The sequence below is a fragment of the Hevea brasiliensis genome, chromosome 17 (genome assembly GCF_030052815.1).
Source record: "Hevea brasiliensis isolate MT/VB/25A 57/8 chromosome 17, ASM3005281v1, whole genome shotgun sequence".
Classification (NCBI taxonomy): domain Eukaryota; kingdom Viridiplantae; phylum Streptophyta; class Magnoliopsida; order Malpighiales; family Euphorbiaceae; genus Hevea; species Hevea brasiliensis.
Window position 1 is genome coordinate 15,450,301 of NC_079509.1, and position 18,126 is coordinate 15,468,426.

Genomic DNA, 18,126 nt, shown 5'->3' on the forward strand with positions numbered 1-18,126 from the left:
TTTTCTTTCCTCTTCTCTTTGGCGCTCGGACCCATCTCCCTTCTTTCTTTCGTTTCTCTCTCTCCCTCATCCTTTCGCCCGGCGACCACCACCCCTCTCTCCTCCTTTCGTCGGGCAGCCACCACTCCTCCCTCCTCAGCTCGCCAGCGCCCCACCTGGAAGTCTCCCCCTCACTGGCCACACCCCAAATGCTGAAAAATCCAGCTTGAAGTCCCTCACGCACAGCGCGTGACTTTTGAGTTTTTTGGCCAAAATTCAATTGATCCGATCACTAATTAGACAGGGTCTTGTCCCAAGACTCATCTGCACCTTCAGAATTTTCCATATATATTAAGAATACCAATTTTCATTGAGCGTTTATTTAATTTTTGCCCGAAAAGTTTTAACCCATTTTGATTTTTGAGCTAAATTTCTCCCAAACCGAGAACTTCACGGGAATTCTGAGAGTACCGGCGTGCTCTACACAACAAGAGCATCACGGCAATATATTTCAAAATTTTTTGACATTGAAAATTTGGTAGGTCTCATGAACTTCGCAGTGTTTTCTGAGCTTCAAATGAGTTTATTTAAATTTTGTAATAATTTTATTCTAACCCCTAGTATTGTGAGTTTCGAGTAGGTACCTTCATTACACCAAAATTTAACCGTCGTCCGGATTTGTAATTTCGGGCCGAGCAGATAAACTGTCGGAACCACTTCGGAACCGAGTCAAAGTTATAAGCTACCCCACCATTTTTAGATGCCCTGGACGCTTTTCAAGTATCATAATTAGCCTAGGTAAACCAAAACCCTAAGTTTCTTCAGTTATCTAGTGCTGAATTTAGATTAAAAATCCCTAAAATATTCGTGAGAGGTTAAAAAACTATAATCCCTTTGTATTAGCTTTGTAATATTGCTAAGGACTGCGAATCAAAATTTTAAAAATTTTAGAGCTCGTTTGAATGATTTATAATAAAATGTTAGTTATAGGGATTAAAATATAATTTTTCAATTTTATGAGTATTAACTGTTTTGGAGAGTCCAGGAGAGGCCATATGATGTTGATGAGATGTGGTTGTGAGAATTTGAGATTTAGAAGTGTTATTTGAATCTTTTGCTGGTTTGATAGGTTCTAGATATAGGAAAAACTTTGTCAGATTTTCAGTAAAATTTAGGATTATCCTTTGATTCTTTAAAATTTTATTTTAAGTAAATATTGATAAAATTTTTGATATAATTTTAGGTGAATCGTGTTAGGCTTCCTCCTCCGTCCAGCCACTACAGTAATCTTTAGTTAATTTGTGAGTAGATATTGATTTTATTTATAATTTCAATATTATTATATATTCAAAGCATGCTCATGCATCACTTATACATATATATATATATATATATATATGTAGTAAAAATTAAGCACGTCTTATATTACATTTATTCTTGATGATATTGTTGTGATTGTTGTTTTATGGAGATTTGGAACTGTGTATGTGAGTTGGTGTGTATGTGGAATATATATAGATATGGGCAGGACGGGTAGACGGGGCTGGAGCTTGACTCGCTGAAACCCGATCCTTATTATGGTTAAGTCAAGGTAGGCACGGTTTTGAGTTGATCTCGCTGGCCCCTGCATTTGGATATTAAGAGAAAGTCCGACTTTGCATTTGTTTAACCTACTTTCTTCCTCGCAGGTCCATTAATTTATATTTTCATAATTTGTATTGTTAAATTTGAATTTTAGATCTCCATATGTGTAGAACTATTTTATTTAGCTTGAGACTATAAGATTAATTATTTTAAGATTATAAACTTATTAATCTATGTATGTGTAAATGTGTGGTGGATGACTTGTTGGATGAGAGTATTGGACTCTCATTTGATTTTATATTGATTTGTGGATGATTGTAAGGGTGAACTGATTTTATTTTGAGATTACAAGTCGGGTGAGTTAAGAACTCTCCATTTGATGGTCCATGTTATGGCTGAACTCTGTTTGGTTATTTTTTGAAATTAGGCTCAAAATATGGGTTTCATGGTTGGGTTAGAGATTAGTTGGGCTTACTACAAGTTTCGAGAGACTTATGCTGACTCAAGTCTTAATGCCAGTCCGACTCATAATTTTAGTCGTGACGGAGTGCTTAATTTAATAATTATTACTTCTATATATTTTTATTTAAAATTATTTATTATTTTAAAAAGATTAAAATGCATTAATTAATTAATTTTTATTTTTATTAAACATGATAATTGTTTTTATTAATTTTTATAATTTATTTTATTATAATTATTTTTTAATTAAATAAGATTAAGAGTAATTTAATTAAATTATAGATAATTTTATAATCATTTAAAAAATCTTAAAGCGAATGGAACTCAGCATCATTAACTGATTTTCATCATTAATTCAGGTTGGATTTTGGGAACCTACACTTAACAAATCACTGAGCAGAAACTGGGTATAGTGCTGTTCCCCTATACACAGAGTTCTGTAGCATGTAAAAATTAAAGGAATACGCAGGACCAATCATATTAATAGTATATACCTTTTTAATAGTAATACACACATATATATATATATATATATATATATATATATATATTATTTTGCAGGTTTCATTAATTGAGGATGAGATTATTGGGTTGACCATCATTGTCTTCAGCTGCGTGTCTTTCTTGAACTTCTTCTCTCTCTCTCTCTCTCTCTCCCTCTCTCGGGCCACTTTGGAGTGGCAGTTTGTTGTTCTCATTTAATTCAATCTAATTAATTTAATTGATTTGATTTTTCTTTTTAATGATTTAAAGGATACAGTTACTTTGTGGGCCTTTATTCCCATTATTTATTACTCATCAATTTTTGTTTTTTTTTATTAAAAAAAAAAAGAGAAAAGAAATTGAAATCAGCCTATAACTCTCTTATTCTGTTCTGTCCCTCGCTATCCCTTTCGAATTGTCCCTTTAACACTTTGATTTCGTACTGTACAGTCCAAATGCACGCTCACCAGTGGCTGTAAACGCTCCATCTTGAACTTTATTCCTCCACTTTGTATTAATGCTACCAATAAATTCAAAGAGCCCACCACTTTTTTTTTTTCTTTTTTAATTATAACATTTATGAGATGGTGTTATATATATATATATATATATATATATATATATATATATATATATATATATATATAATGGATCATTCAAGGAAAGCAAGCCAAAATGGATTAATGAGTGAATCAAATAAATAATTTAAAATAAGAAATAAAATTTTCTTATTTAGCAACTAATTTTGCCTCAATAATTTTATTTATTTAATTTTTTAATAGAAGATTAGGAAAATGTGGATTTAAATTACTTTACGCTTTTGACAAAATCAAACAAGATACTTCTCTAATTTTATTATTATTTAGCGAGTAATAAATTAAATAAAAAGAAATTTAATTTATGAATTCTCAAAAGAAGAGAAGATAAGATAAATCATTAACTACATAAGTGAAAATGAGATTTGGTCTTAAAGTTTTTGGTCTTAAAGAAGATTTTATAGGATTTGATCCTAATCCTTTGACATGATGGAGACTACATGAATTGAGCTTGTGGTACTAATATTTTCCCTATTGCATTAGCTAAAATGATAGAAGCATCATTTGGATGCCTCTTTTGCTTGGTTAGGATGATGACTTTATTGTGAAAAAGCATTCTTCTTTTCTACAAAGTACCTTTTAATTTTCAAAAGGGAATTTTGCATTAGGGCAATAGCTAGGTTATAATAGCCTTATGGTGCTCAAATAGAATCTAGTCTCATCATTAGGATGATCTTAGATTTTACTAAATGATAAGGAGTAGCTAAGCTTACTTTTGATTTTCTATTGGATCATCACTTTTATAGCTTTATTCTCTAAATATTTTTACATTTTTATAATATATCATACAATGTGAGTAACAAAAAAACTATCTTAAAATTATTTTCTAAATCTTCATTAAGTTTTGAAAAATTTACACAAGTAAATATAAAATTTTATATTTTATAAAATTATTATAATTTTCTATAAGTGAATAAGTCGATTTTAAATTTTATTATCAATGATTTTAGATTTATTGTATTATTTATTTATTATTATTTAAAAGTTATTTGTATGTAATTTGATGATATAGCATCTAACTATAAATATTTTATAATAAAGTGTATTTATGGAGAGTTTAAACTCATATGAGGATGATTGTATTTATTATTAGATTAAATTTTTACATATAAATTCATGTACTTTATATGTACACGTTAATTAATTTTACATATATCTTAATATAAATATTTAATTTAATGGTAATTGAACTTATTTTCATATAAGTTCGAACTCATATTAGATATATTTTTTTATAATATTATATTTGAAAAAAAAAATGTATGTGTGAACACATTTATATTATGTTGAATTGATAATTATTGTATTTAAAAAATGCTATCCAATTATCATATTTATTAAGCACTTTAAATGAATGGCTAAAAAAAAATAAACAACAAAATATTAAATTAAAAATATTTATTCAAATGTGAACTAAATAGATTATCATTTAATAGTCATATATTGTGATCCTTTTATTTTATATTTTAATTACAAAAATAATATTAATAATATTGGGGATTTAAATGTTTATGAATCTCCATTCATTTTAAATATTATAATTAATTTAATTATAATTTCCAGATTTCCCATAAAAAATATTATAATTAATTTAATTAATTTTCACTATTAAAATTCTTTAATGTGAACCTCCCACTCAATCAAAAGTGATGTTAATTAAAAGAAATATTTTTCAAAATTAATAATTTTAAAATGATGGACCATTGTGAATAACAATGATGATATTTATTTATTTATAGAAAGCATCTTAGCTTTGTTAAATAGAGAATATCTCCACGGGTCCACTAGGAATATAATTTAAAAAAAAATAAAAGAAAAAAAAATACTTCCGTTTGTTTTACGATTCTCACACGGGAGGGACGAGAGACTGAGAGAGAGAGAGAAAAAAAAAAAAAAAAACTAAAACGCCTTCAAATCTCTCTTTGACCGTCGTTCTCTCTCTCTCTCTCTCTCTCTCTCTCTCTCTCTTATCATCATCCTCATCATCATCTTCTTTATAACCTTTTCGCCGCTCTGCAAAACTCTTTAATATTACCGATAATCCCTTCTCTCTCTCTCTCTCTCTCTCTCTCTCTCACATTACGCATTTCCTACTTTCAGATTCAGATTTCCCTTGTAACTATAAACAAACACTCCTCTCTCAAGCTTCTCTATAAATCCCACTCTTTACGGTTCTTCTTTTTCTATTTCCTCGCTCTGCTTCTCCTCTTCCTCCTCCTTCTCTGGTTTCGATTGCTTTTCCTTTCGTTGATTTTGATTCTTTCTTTTCTCTCGATCGGACGGCCACGATCTTCTCGTTCCTTCCCACCCTCCAAATCGTACGGTCAGGTCCGCTTTTGTCAGCAGACCTTTACCTCACGTAAGTGCTACATAAAACACTTACTTTGCCTTTTCAAAGCCGCCTTTTTTTTTTTATATCCCCTTTTTACTCTCTTTGTTTTTATTTGAAAATAGATGACCGTAGAATATATTAATACTTATACACGTATTTATGTTTGATACGTCCCCGTTTCTGAATCTGCTGTAACAAGCGTCTACTGTACTGTAAGTATTTGTTTTTCATTTTTTTGGATTTTATCATTTTAGTTTGTTTATGTCAATTTAATTTGCTTCCAATTACTTGAAGCGCTGTTTTACTTCTCCTTGTTTAAGGCCTCTTTGTTGCATGCAATGGTTCAATTTTGGTTTCTTTCTCAATTTTACTTCAACTTTTTCTTCACTTCTTGTTTGGCATGTGTAATTTGCCAATAAGCTAAGTTTTAGTGGATATGCATTATGAAGACTCGAATTCTTGTTGGGTTTTACTCTTTTTTTTCCCCCTTAATTGTTGCTTTTCATTCTTCTATTCTGGTTTAGTTTATTTTTACTGTTATTTTTGTTTTGAAAACCTCTTGCTGAGTCTGGGCTGTAAAGCTGAGTTCAAGAAATATTATCTCAATTGAGTTCTACCGTGTTTACTGTTTATTAGTTACATGATCAGGAAGTCAGCTAGCTTGTTTCTCGTGGGTCTTTTGTTTTTGCAGTAGACGGCATATTTATTAACTTTTCTTTTCTTTTCTTTTTCTTTTGTTAATGTTTCCCCATATTGTGATCTGCATGTGAACAGTGGTTTTTATTTTATGCGTGATGAGTTCACTTGGATATGATATCTGGGTGGTAATTTCAAGTTTGATACAACATACTCTTCTTCATTGGATGTTGAATTCTAAATCGTTAATTGTAGGCCTGTAGTAAATACCATCTGTCGCTATAAGCTTAATTGGGTTTCAGTTATTTTTTTCATGTTAGCACAGTATCTTGGCCGTTTAAAAATATGTTAGTGTTGGTTAATTGTTCTCTCTATTCCTTCAATTTTATTATGCAAAAGTATTCTTCTTTTAAGATAAGAAAAATGGCTGTTCAGTTGGTTGGAGAGTTGTTCTATAACAAATCTGTAGCTTGGGGTTCTTGTTGATACAAGTTGTTTTATTTTCAGAAAATGTTAGGTATGTGTGAAATGAGATGTTTTTTTCTGGTTAGAACTCACATGAAGAGGCTGTAACATCATATAAAACAACGTAATCTGTAGGGACCATTTGACTCGTGTAGGATAAGGTGGTTGGTATTTTGGTTTGCTACATTTATTGGAATGTTTCTGATTCCTGTAACATAGTCAAGCATTGTATGTTTTTTGAATCAAATCATGTAGTAGTCCCATTGGTCTTGAATTGAATGTCACCGTTATGGCATTGATAGCATTTGAAGGAACAAAACTGTTGTACACTATACAGAATATAGGATGGGGCCATGAAATAACATTGGAGCTATCACCTTACAAGTACTGGTCGTATGATTTTAACTATGGTATTATGGGGCCTATTGTTTATAATACATATTTATTAATGGTTAGTTATCTCAGTGTGTTGGTTCTATTCATGGTGACGAACTTGAACATAAAATTTTGTATAAGGTTATGTTTTATGTTTGCTTCTGAAATTTTTTAGGCGTCTAGGAAAATTCAGATTGACACTTACCAAACAATATTGTTCAAGCAATAGCACTGATCATACTTGTAAAAAAAAGAGAAGCAATACAAGTCCATTCATTTATTGAAATTGAATACATGGTGTATGCATGACTGTTGTTGATTTGAAGATTAAGTGAAAATTGTTGTGTAGTAGTTCCATTGATCAGCAGCTCTCTTATGTAGCTTATGTGTTTTTGTTTAATTTCCTTTATGTTAGATTTGGTGAACCAAAGAATGATCTCTAGTTGCACACATGGTATTCTATCCCCAATAGTTTGCCGAATAATTCCTATTCTGTGCTGTTGGCGTATGAATCATATTCTTTCATTTTGATTCTGCAATATAATCTCATTCTTTTATGTATTAAGTAGGAAGTTTGGAAATTCTTCTCATATGATAGCACCTAATTGGCTCTCACTACGTTCGTGGTTTTCAGTGAACAAGTTGCATTCTCTAGGCAAGGGAGACTATGGAGCCTAATGGTCATAGAAGAGTGAGAAGAAGGGAGCATATTGTTCATCAAAATGGTGATATGATGTCGCCAAGTGTTGGTGATGTAGATCCATGGACTGCATGGGCGTACAAGCCTCGTACTATTTCACTATTACTTATTGGTGCATGCTTACTTATGTGAGTGCCCTGCTCAATGTGCAATTTGTCTATATTGGTGCTTTAATTGTTGGCAAATGACATCTGTTTTGTATAATCAATTGCCACTTGTCACATTAGATAGTTAATTGTAGATGTTTGATCTTTTAAATATTTCTTGCCCAGCTGGAATATAGTTTGTCTTTGTATTTATTTATCTTCCTGTGGAATCTTTGGCATTCATGAATGAGTTGTCCCTTTTTAGTTTGGAAAACATTTGGATCTGTATATTGTAAAAACTGGAATTTGTCTGTGTTATTGCATTAGTTTGTAATATAGGCAGCTCCTGTTAATTATTAGCGCACTTGGTAACAGTTTCTGTCAATGCTAAAAGTTACTTCTACAATGGAATCAACTTTTTCCCTCTATTAAAGAGGGGCCAATGCATTTAGTAATCTATATGATTATAATTGTAGGATTTTCTTGTTCATATGAAATTGAAATTGTTGGTTTATCCAAGCTCGTAATCTCATGTCTTCTAATTTTTTTCTCTTCTCCTCTTTCCATGACATCATTTGAACACAAATATCTGATAGCTATGTGATGTTTTAGTTTTGGACCCTGAATTATGGACATGGTCTTACCTTCCTAATCTCTGCTTGTATCTGATTTTTTTTTTTTGTTTGACTTTGTCTTTTAATGTATTGGAAAGTGTCGAAGTTTGTTTGATGGTTGGATGTTGTGTATATGGGTGATAACTTATTCATTAACAATGAAAGATGCCATATGGTCTGCAGTTAGACTGCTCTAATTTTACAGATACTAAATTTCTTTAATAAATTTTCATTTAAATTGTGTACCCAGTTGGGCAAGCGGAGCCCTCAATCCTGAAAGCAGTGTCTCTGGTGACGTGGTTACATCCGTCAAAAGGTTGGTTCATATATATTAATTTAGTGGTTTTTTTGGCAATACCTTTTTAGCTTTTATACTTAGTAAATTATGATAAATGCTTTTTGTGTTCTGTTTCTTATAGGGGTGTATGGGCAATGATTGCAGTTTTCCTTGCTTATTGCTTGCTACAGGCCCCTTCAACGTAAGTGGCTGGAAGGATTTCTTTTTAGTAATTTGTTAACATATTATTATTTGCAAATGAAATCTTGAACTGTTGAACATATAGCAAGTTTTATTTTGTAGCATTTATGTTTATGGGTACATTAACCCTTCCTAGAGCCTACAAGTGTGGGATGCTTTGTGCACTGGATCACCCTTTTTATGTTTGTGGGTGCATGCTACTACGTGATTTTGGAATTACTAAAATAGACTTTGGATACAAACCTCTGGTGAGTTGTCAATTGTCAACTTGGGCAGTAAATAATGTAGAAAAGCTTCAAATCCAATGCAGGGTATAAGTTTTTCAACTCTGAATAGTGGAATGGCAAAGCCAATGATTTTGGATTATGATTCAAATATTAAAGAAGGAATATGAACATAACATTGTTCTGATATGAGTGCTTTGTCGATGTTTGGGAATGACAATATCTACATGTCATTTTTAAAGATATGATCTAAATAATGTACCAATCTGCTTGCGTTGCTTTTTTTTATTGATTTATTAATGAGCTGCCGAGCTGGTAGATTGGGTAGACTGCTTCTTCTGTATACCACCCCACTCCAACTGCAATGGGAAATAGACATTTTGCAAGCTGGTTATTCCTGATAATAGATTTGGAACCACTCTAATTTCTAGAGATTGAATTGTAAGATGATTCAGATCATGATCGTAATGGCCATATGGTTGTTTATTAAGGTTTGGTTTATAAATGTAACTTGGGCTAGATGTTTAAGCTTTTAACATATGCAAATTTGTATTTTCTGGCAGGGTTCTTATAAGGCCACATCCGGCAATTTGGCGCTTAGTTCATGGAATGGCTGTAGTCTATCTTGTTGCCCTCACATTTTTGCTTTTCCAGGTTGGTTCTCCAGTCGCTCCCCTCTTTTCCTCCTTTGCTTTTTTTGGTTCTCCAGTTGCTCCCCTCTTTTCCTCCTTTGCTTTTTTATATGTCGTGTCATTGTATTTACTTCTTGCTTTGAGCTTTTCTAGATTCAATTTGTTTTGCTAATCGAATAACCCTTTCACATGTAGATCCGATGTTTCTTTATTAAAAAATATATCTCGGTATACAAGCTTGTATTCTTTCTCCAATAAATAACCCTCTCTCTCTCTCTCTTGCTTCTATTGGGAGGTCATGTTGCATTTCTTCAGGTTGTTTGGGATTTATATGCAATGGCTAGCATTATATAAGTTGAAAATTACTACTGTTTTGCAGAGGTGCTGTAAGCTGAATTTTCGTATTTTGGAAAATTCACATGAATGGTGATTAATGGGATATTCTCATACTTTTTATGGACAAAAATTATGCCATCTTTTGAATGTTCTTTTCCCCTCTTCATCTTTCTTTTAGTGTGAGAAAAATTGTTAGCTATTGTGGATTTAAAAATCTCTTTTCCAGAAACGTGATGATGCTCGACAGTTCATGAAGTTTCTCCACCCTGACCTTGGAGTTGGTAATACTTATAACTGTTGTATATTATTTGATGAATTATTTCACTTCAATTTCTTCAAACATCCCATTCGTATGAGAGGGATGATGTCTGCATACTCAACTGTCTTGGTCTTTTTCCATTTCTTCATGCAGAACTTCCTGAAAGATCATATGGTGCAGATTGTCGCATTTACATGCCCGAGAATCCCACAAGCAGGTTTAAGAATCTTTATGTATGAATTCTTCTATCACAACTTTTTTCTGTTTTCATTGCTTTTCCTTTTTAATTTCTCTTTTTCTTGGTGGTAATTTTTATGGTTTTTGGATGTAACAATATGTGATTTGTTTAGTGGTTTTCGTTGTCCTTTATTTTATTTTATTTTTTCTCTAGGATACTCTTTTTGACGAATTTGTTCTAGCACATATATTTGGATGGTGGGGCAAGGCTATACTTATACGTAATCAGCCACTTCTTTGGGTATTATCTATTGGATTTGAGTTGATGGAGGTTAGTTAGCTAGCCAATGCCTGCAGTGTTCTTTTTTTTGGGTGTGGTCTTTGGTTCATAGAGCATAAGCTCTTCTATGCACACAAGCTAACTTCGGTGCTGGCATTTTCAGTTTACCTTCCGTCATATGCTGCCAAACTTCAATGAATGCTGGTGGGACAGTATCATTCTTGATATTTTGATTTGCAATTGGTTTGGTAAGATTTACTGAGCTTCTGCTTCTGCTACTACTGTAATTGCTGTTTGCCATTATCACTTTTAGGTTGTCTTTTTGTTTAACTAATTCTATAGTAATGTGAGTTAAATAGTTGGAAGCTTCAAATATTTGAGACAAGTTTACATCTGAGGGTCTTTTCTAAACTTTTTTTAATTAGAAGACAATTTTCATTTAGAGGGGAATCAACGTGAAGTTACCATTCATATTGGCTTGAGTGATTCAATATATATAATTTAATGAAAGTTTCTCAGTAATTACAGGCCAGTGAACTTTGGCTTCCAATTAAGAACACATATGCTAACAAAGAACCTCAACAGGCTGAGAAGCATGAATTGATCTGCCTATTGTGATATGCCACACTTGATCTGTTGAACTCTTGGTATCACGATCTAAATTGGAATTTGAAAAGGGATAAATGACTCTACCAAAGGAATAATGAGGGTTATTTGTGTATTATATTTCTTAAGTTGGTTACCAATTGAATTGTTTCCTTGCAGCCTATTGTGACCATTTCTCTGGTTTATTTTACAGGTATCTGGGCAGGGATGCATACAGTTAGGTACTTTGATGGAAAAACATATGAGTGGGTTGGTATAAGTCGACAACCAAATATTTTGGGCAAGGCATGTTTTGAACTTCTAATATGATGTTTGCCTTATCTTTATTAAATATTTCTTTTTTGGCTTTTATTTTTATCCGAACTCTATCTATAGACTCTTGCTTCCAATCACCAGTAGTTCGATTTATTCTTTCTTTTTGGTTCTAAGAATAAAATCATCTTAAGTTTAGTATTTTTCATGTCATTGAATTTCTATTCGAGTTTCAAGGAGACATTGACACTGCTTTTAAACTGCTTTATAATGCTTGCTCGTTGATCAGGTCAAACGAACACTGGGACAATTTACACCAGCACAGTGGGACAAAGATGAGTGGCACCCCTTACTTGGTCCATGGCGATTTATCCAAGTTCTTAGCCTTTGCATAGTGTTCCTGACAGTGGAGCTTAACACATTCTTTCTTAAGTTTTGTCTTTGGGTTCCTCCTCGGAACCCTGTGATAGTGTATAGGTTGATATTGTGGTGGCTAATTGCCATACCGACGATTCGTGAGTACAATTCCTATCTCCAAGACCGGTATTCTCTCTCTCTCTCTAAACGTTGTTTAGCTCAATTGAATGTGCATTGATTGTATCAAAGATCATCAATGGCTAAACTAACTCGCATGCTGCTGCTTGTTTTAATCCTGTCAATTTTTAAGGAAACCAGTGAAAAAGGTTGGGGCTTTTTGTTGGCTTTCACTTGCTATATGCATCATTGAACTTCTCATTTGCATCAAGTTTGGACATGGTAAGTTGCTTATTTTTGTCATCTTCACATCCTTATATTATTTTCTTTTTTCTTGAACTGGATTATAATATAATTTGGCGAAATATTTCTGTCAAGATTGGTGTCTCATAATTTTTATGTTATTTTGCCACCAGGTCTATACCCTAAACCAATGCCTGTGGGGTTGGTTATCTTCTGGGCATTTGTTGGAGTTTCCCTTCTAATATTCCTGATTGTTTGGTCATGGCACATGCATCGAAGTTTGGGGAGAAAGAGGCAATGATGATGATATAGCATGGTACGCTATTCTTTGATTCCTTTATGTTCTTATGGGTATCCATCAATGTTGTAAATACCCATTTATTTCATAGAATTGTAAATTCTTGTTTTCTTAGGTTAATATGGATCACAGTTTCTTTATTAGAGAATAGTCATTTTTTTCTTGATAGGTATTCAGAAATGCTTCTAACATGCATTCATGGGTTACTAATTTGCCGCTATTAACTAATCGGCAAATAGCCCTAACGTATCTGGAGCATTATCCATTTTTTGAGCACAGTTTTCTGTTTCTGACTTTTGCTGGTGTGGCGAACTTTTAGACAATGGCAATGGAAAGCTGCAGCAAAATGTTTAGAAACTATTGTCTTCCTCCTCTCTTTTCTTCTGATGCTCTAACCTTATGTTTTTTCTGTGATTAACTCCAAGTTCCAGTACAACACTTTAAGTCATTTAATTCAGTTTTTTAAAGTATATTCTTGCATATTTGACCTGTTAAATAAGCCAATGGTGGTAGAATTTTAAATAATTTATTATTTCGTTCTTAACTTCTGCCATCAATATTTGAACTTTTGTTCATCTATTTTGATAAATAGATTAAAGTATTTTTAAGGCTATTGATTTCAATGTGGGTATTTTGATTTTTTTTTTTTGAAGTATCAACGAATAAATAAAAAACAGACGTTAATAATGATGATAAGTAATGTATGCAAATATTAATCAAAATGGAGTTCAGGTTTTTGCAAGGTTTAACTCAAAAATCAAAATCTAACTTGGTACATTGCAATACGTAATCATATGGAATTTGCATTTGGAGAAAAAGACTCGGTTCAACTCACTCTAGGACTAGAAAATAAAGCCATATCAATTGCTGGAGTACCTTTTTTGTGGGTTGGAAATGCTAAAATGCACTAAGGGCCATTGTTGTTGAGAAAAAATGTAATAAAAAATAATTTAAAATTAAATTTAATAAATTTTAATCATAAAAATATTAAAATAATAAAATAAATTTTTAAAATTATTTTTTAAATAATATTTAAAATAATATTTTTATTTAAAAAAATAATTTTAGACATTTAAACACAATATAAACGAGCACTCACAGGCAACATCGACATGAATACAAGGTGGGCTATGAAGAAGCCCAATGAACAAAATAAAATCATAGATTAAGCCCAACTAGACCCAAATAAAGGATCTAATGCAGAAACCTCTAAGCTCAGTCTCCGTATACGACCAAGGCATGCTGAGAAACCGCATGTACAGCGCAAGCCGACCACGGGCCGCCGCAGACGGTTGGGCAAAAACAAACCACCATAGCCTGGACATAACCAGCAACAAGAGCACGACATCGGCTCAAACACCCAGAGAAGAACACTCTAATAGCTGGATCGTCACCCCTTTGTCGCTTGAGAAAGCAACACAAGCCCTTCTCTAGAGTCGAGACCTCACAGCATCCTCAGCTGAGCTCGCACAAAAGCCACCGTCTAACAATGATGTCGAGGCCGATCTACATGAGGGGATGCTGGATGGCACGACACCAGGAGCACTTTTAGCATTTTTAATCTCCGATTGAATATCATCTTTAGGTAAAGCCCAATCCTCCATACTCAGAAAAACCTATATATTATTTTGGAGATTAGATGGAATTTCAAGAATTTCAATGAATTAGTCTTACAAGAACCATCAAATCTTAGCTTTTTCAATACAAAAGGAAGCGTTTTGGTCTTGGATTTTTTATTTTATTTTATTTTGATAATTCTATGGTATAACTTTTTTAATATTTCTGAAATATAAGTATACGACTTATCTTATTTAGAGCACAAAGAGCAAGTCTATTATCATCTTGATAGAGATGATTTTTTACTTTGTTAAGTATTTATTAAAGTATGAACATGGAATATATGAAATAGGTTAAGTATTAGAAATATGATGCAGTAAGCTCGACAAGCTAAGAGACTTTTTAAGAATGAAAAGTTTTTCAAAGGGATGCTATCTCTTTTTAGTCCCTTAGTGATTGCTGAGTACCTCATGACATAAAATCAAACCTTTCCAGATTTTTGTTACTAGAGTTGGCAATAGGTAATGTATGTAGAAATCATTTTATTGAAATTTAAATTTAATTAATATTTTTAAAATTTGAATCAATTTTAAATTTGATTAAAATTTATTATCAACTATTTAAATGTTATTACTAATAAATATTTGAATTCGTTTAATTTTATATAATTTAATTAATAATTTATATAAAAATTTATTTTTTATTAATAATTTATATTTTAAAATTTTAATAATTTTACAAAAATATTTAAATTTTATTTTATTTAAAATAAAAATATAAAATTTATAAATATTATTATAGAAAAATATATATTTTAAATTTAATTAAATATTTATATAAACGAGTCAAAAATTCAACGAGTAAAACTCAAATTCAATCCAAACCCATCACGAGTACTATTTTTTAAATTCAAACTCATTCCGAACTTGATTATGTATGATTTAAATTCATTTTAATAGAGTTTGATTAAGTCGTACACCAGTAAAAACTCATCCAATTGACATCCTAATTATCATCACTGGAAGTGCCCTAAAATTTGAATAAAAAACGCTTATTGTTATTACATGTGTGAAAGATAGTTTTCCGGACAGTCTTTGATCCCTGAGTTTTCTATGGTTTCCTTTTTGTTAGTTAAAAGGGTAGCTAAAAGGGCTATTGTTTATTTTGCTAAGCTCCACTTCAATAATAATCATCAGTGTAATTTGGCTTTCAGTTTCCTCTTCAGAGCTTAGCTGTATTTTATGCAAAGAATGCAAGAAGTTTTTGCAATTTATAAAAATAAAAAGCAAGTATAGAAATTATAAATTATGAAAATGGAACAAATTAAGTATAGAAAATGAAATAAATTTATAAAATTTCTTTAAACTCACAACACTGTAATAATAATAATAATAATAATAATAAAACAAGTATAGATTTTTTTATTTTAATAATTAATCTTTTTAGATACAATCTGAAGGCGCTTCTCAAATTACAATCAAAACAATCCTTCGATTTCTGGGGCCATTATATCATTTACTGTTCCAATGACACCCTTGATAGGATATTATCGTCAAAATAATCATTCAGCTTTCAATCAATCAATCAAGACCAGAATGTCCAAAGATCTTGGGAAGGATAAAGGATGTACATTTAAAGTAGTCCAATTCCAATCTTATGGGCCCCAATACATCATCAATCCTTCCAGTGACACCCTCAATCGGATATTATTAGCACAATAATCATTCAGCTTCCAATCGATACTAGCATGTCCAAAAATCTTGGGGAGGAGTTGGATGTACGTGTACAGTAGTCCAATTCCAATCTTATGTACGCCCATTTTAACTTGAATAATTATTGCAGAAGTACCTTGTCCTGTTAGATTTGAGGATGAAGGTCTCAAACTGATGTTCAACAAGGACGACACGATTGCTAAACCCTTTCTACTTGATGAAAAATACTTACTTTAATTTAAATTAATTCTTGCTAGGTTGAAATGGCATAGTTTTCTGCTTTTTCTTCCATGTTGTCTTCCCTCTAACAATCTCTTCATTTTGAGTCTCTCCTTTGGTTAGAAGGAGGTGTGTATATCTTAGTGGTACCTTGTCCACTGATCCCAGGAGTCCATTTCTTTCCATTATTTCAGAAGCCAATGAGAACCCATTCAGCTGAGGAATGTCATTAGCTTGTTTTAAACAACTGTTATTGATCCCATCTTCATCAGGATCACATAGAGATTGAACAATGTCTGAACTCGCACATTCCCTTCTATATTCTAGTATGATCCCTGAGAGTTGATGGGACTCCAAGAACTGGTCAGGGATTGTCTGTACAATTAAGAATAGTTGATTAATCAGTCATCAAGTAATTGTCATAAAAATAATATGAGATTAATGGGTTTTCTTCTGCTTATTGGTTACCTCTAGCATCCATCTTACATACTTCACATTGTTGACATGTTGGTTCATATCCAAATCACTCCTCTTGGGCTGCAAGATCACAAATTGGTGAATTATATTAATTAGCTGTTAATCTTTTGTTTTTTTCCTTTCTGTTTTTAGTTTGGCTGGGAATTGATTTGTTCACCTTTAAGTTAGTGATGGCATATCTAGCTTTCTCGTCCAACTTTGGAATTTTCACGGGGACCTCTTCTTTGATTGCTTGTTTCTCTATAAACCAAGGAGAAAGCTCAGCCCTCACCTCCTCTGGCATCTTCGACAGGCGCCTCGTCTTCTCGTTCATCATCACCCAAGTGCTGTTTTTTCATGTTTTATTATTCTGAGAACAATAAGCAGGATGGAGGAGAAACATTACTGTTAGAAAATTCTTTCAGAACAGACCTTGTTGCTCGTGCAAAGACATGGCCTGTCGCTTGGCTTCGGATGAGCCAGTCTCGCTTCATTCCATTCTTTCCTGAAGCTCCTACCCATGTGTCGATTTCCACCACCTCTCCCCTGCAAGAAGTTCCCCCAGCAGACGAATTTTCCTTAATTACGCTTTTTTTCATTAATTTTCATTCACAGTGCGGTTAATCATGATACACCGCTTACCAGATTGGATATTGATCCACTTGAACTTGCAATTTTGAGACAACCCAGATGAGATTATTCCTCACCATTCCATGTGTAGCCCCAAATCCATTGCTGAGAAGTCCCGATAGCCATACGTGATTCAATGCTGTTTCCTATGTTCACGTGCTTTATAAATACATATACATCCCATGGATGATTCAACAAGTTAGCTAAATTTCAATTAGTTTCTCACCTGAAGAAGATAGAGGATGCTCTCAAGTGTAGCAGTTTTATCAGGACCTACTTCGTAGGACCTGATAACAACTTTCTGTCTGTAGCCAACGCCTTCTTCAATGATAAGGCCTTGACGATGAGCATCAATATACTGTTTCTTGGTGGGGATGTTCTGGCGAGTGATCTGCTCTTTTGTGTGGGAGAGATTCTCAGCAACAGAAGCTACTGAAGTGATTGCCACTCCTGCAGTTTGGCTGAGTGAATCAACCTTATGGGGCCTAGAACAGGTCCCCTTGATTTTAATTTTGTGCATATTCTGCTTATTAGGATCATGGCTATTGTTACTGTTGGAAGTGCACCTAATTGGAAAGGTGATTCTACAACGGCAAGCAGCCATTCTCTCTCTCTCTCTCTCTCTCTCTCTCTCTCTCTCTCTCTCTCTCTGTGTGTGTGTGGGTGTGTGTCTGTCTCTCTCTCTCTCTCTGTCTCTCTGTGTGTGTGTGTGTCTGTCTCTATATCTCTCTCTTGCTGTTACATGAAGATGTGGGAAGTTTGAAACTGAGAAATGGGTGTGGAAACAAATTTATATTGTAAGGTGGCGGACCATTCAATGGCTAAGTTTAAATCTTGGGGAGAAATTTAGGGGCCTTGTTATGGCATTACTGAATATATCAAACAGAACCGTGTAGACCCTGGAAGAAAAAATGTTTTCTTTGGTGCACCAATTTTTGCTGACGATTCTTAGACATGATCGATATCCAAGAAACAACAGAC

General features: G+C 32.8%; 2 protein-coding genes across 7 annotated transcripts; one reads left to right on the plus strand and one right to left on the minus strand.

Annotated features, from left to right (window-relative positions):
- Positions 1-5,020: 5,020 nt before the first annotated feature.
- LOC110663430 (CDP-diacylglycerol--serine O-phosphatidyltransferase 1) lies at positions 5,021-12,928 on the plus strand. Of its 6 annotated transcripts, none has more exons than XM_021822714.2 (14): positions 5,021-5,648; positions 7,547-7,740; positions 8,563-8,628; positions 8,732-8,791; positions 9,578-9,668; positions 10,209-10,263; positions 10,395-10,474; positions 10,633-10,749; positions 10,862-10,946; positions 11,498-11,589; positions 11,846-12,099; positions 12,224-12,312; positions 12,447-12,589; positions 12,741-12,928. In XM_021822714.2, the coding sequence occupies exons 2-13, from the start codon at positions 7,580-7,582 to the stop codon at positions 12,572-12,574; spliced, it is 1,278 nt and encodes a 425-aa protein (XP_021678406.1). In that variant the 5' UTR covers positions 5,021-5,648; positions 7,547-7,579; the 3' UTR covers positions 12,575-12,589; positions 12,741-12,928. The 6 variants fall into 6 exon arrangements, with proteins under 6 accessions (XP_021678406.1, XP_021678407.1, XP_021678405.1 ...); XM_021822713.2 differs by having other exon boundaries at positions 5,022-5,463; positions 5,559-5,648; positions 12,447-12,928; XM_021822715.2 differs by having other exon boundaries at positions 5,021-5,463; positions 12,447-12,928.
- Positions 12,929-15,554: 2,626 nt separating this feature from the next.
- LOC110663405 (palmitoyl-acyl carrier protein thioesterase, chloroplastic) lies at positions 15,555-17,788 on the minus strand. Its single transcript, XM_021822691.2, has 6 exons — positions 17,372-17,788; positions 17,158-17,291; positions 16,948-17,061; positions 16,694-16,862; positions 16,528-16,596; positions 15,555-16,434 (listed from the first exon to the last, which is right to left on the minus strand). Exons 1-6 carry the CDS (start codon positions 17,747-17,749, stop codon positions 16,084-16,086), a joined length of 1,215 nt encoding a protein of 404 aa, XP_021678383.2. The 5' UTR covers positions 17,750-17,788; the 3' UTR covers positions 15,555-16,083.
- Positions 17,789-18,126: the final 338 nt, after the last annotated feature.

Coding starts and splice junctions, on each gene's coding strand:
- LOC110663430 (XM_021822714.2), top strand. CDS start 7,580: ATGGAGCCTAATGGTCATAGAAGAGTGAGAAGAAGGGAGCATATTGTT. Junction 9,669..10,208: donor TCACATTTTTGCTTTTCCAG/GTTGGTTCTCCA, acceptor TCTCTTTTCCAG/AAACGTGATGATGCTCGACA. Junction 10,475..10,632: donor GCAGGTTTAAGAATCTTTAT/GTATGAATTCTT, acceptor TTTTTTCTCTAG/GATACTCTTTTTGACGAATT.
- LOC110663405 (XM_021822691.2), bottom strand. CDS start 17,749: ATGGCTGCTTGCCGTTGTAGAATCACCTTTCCAATTAGGTGCACTTCC. Junction 16,597..16,693: donor ATGCCATCACTAACTTAAAG/GTGAACAAATCA, acceptor GTGATCTTGCAG/CCCAAGAGGAGTGATTTGGA. Junction 16,435..16,527: donor ATGTAAGATGGATGCTAGAG/GTAACCAATAAG, acceptor TTAATTGTACAG/ACAATCCCTGACCAGTTCTT.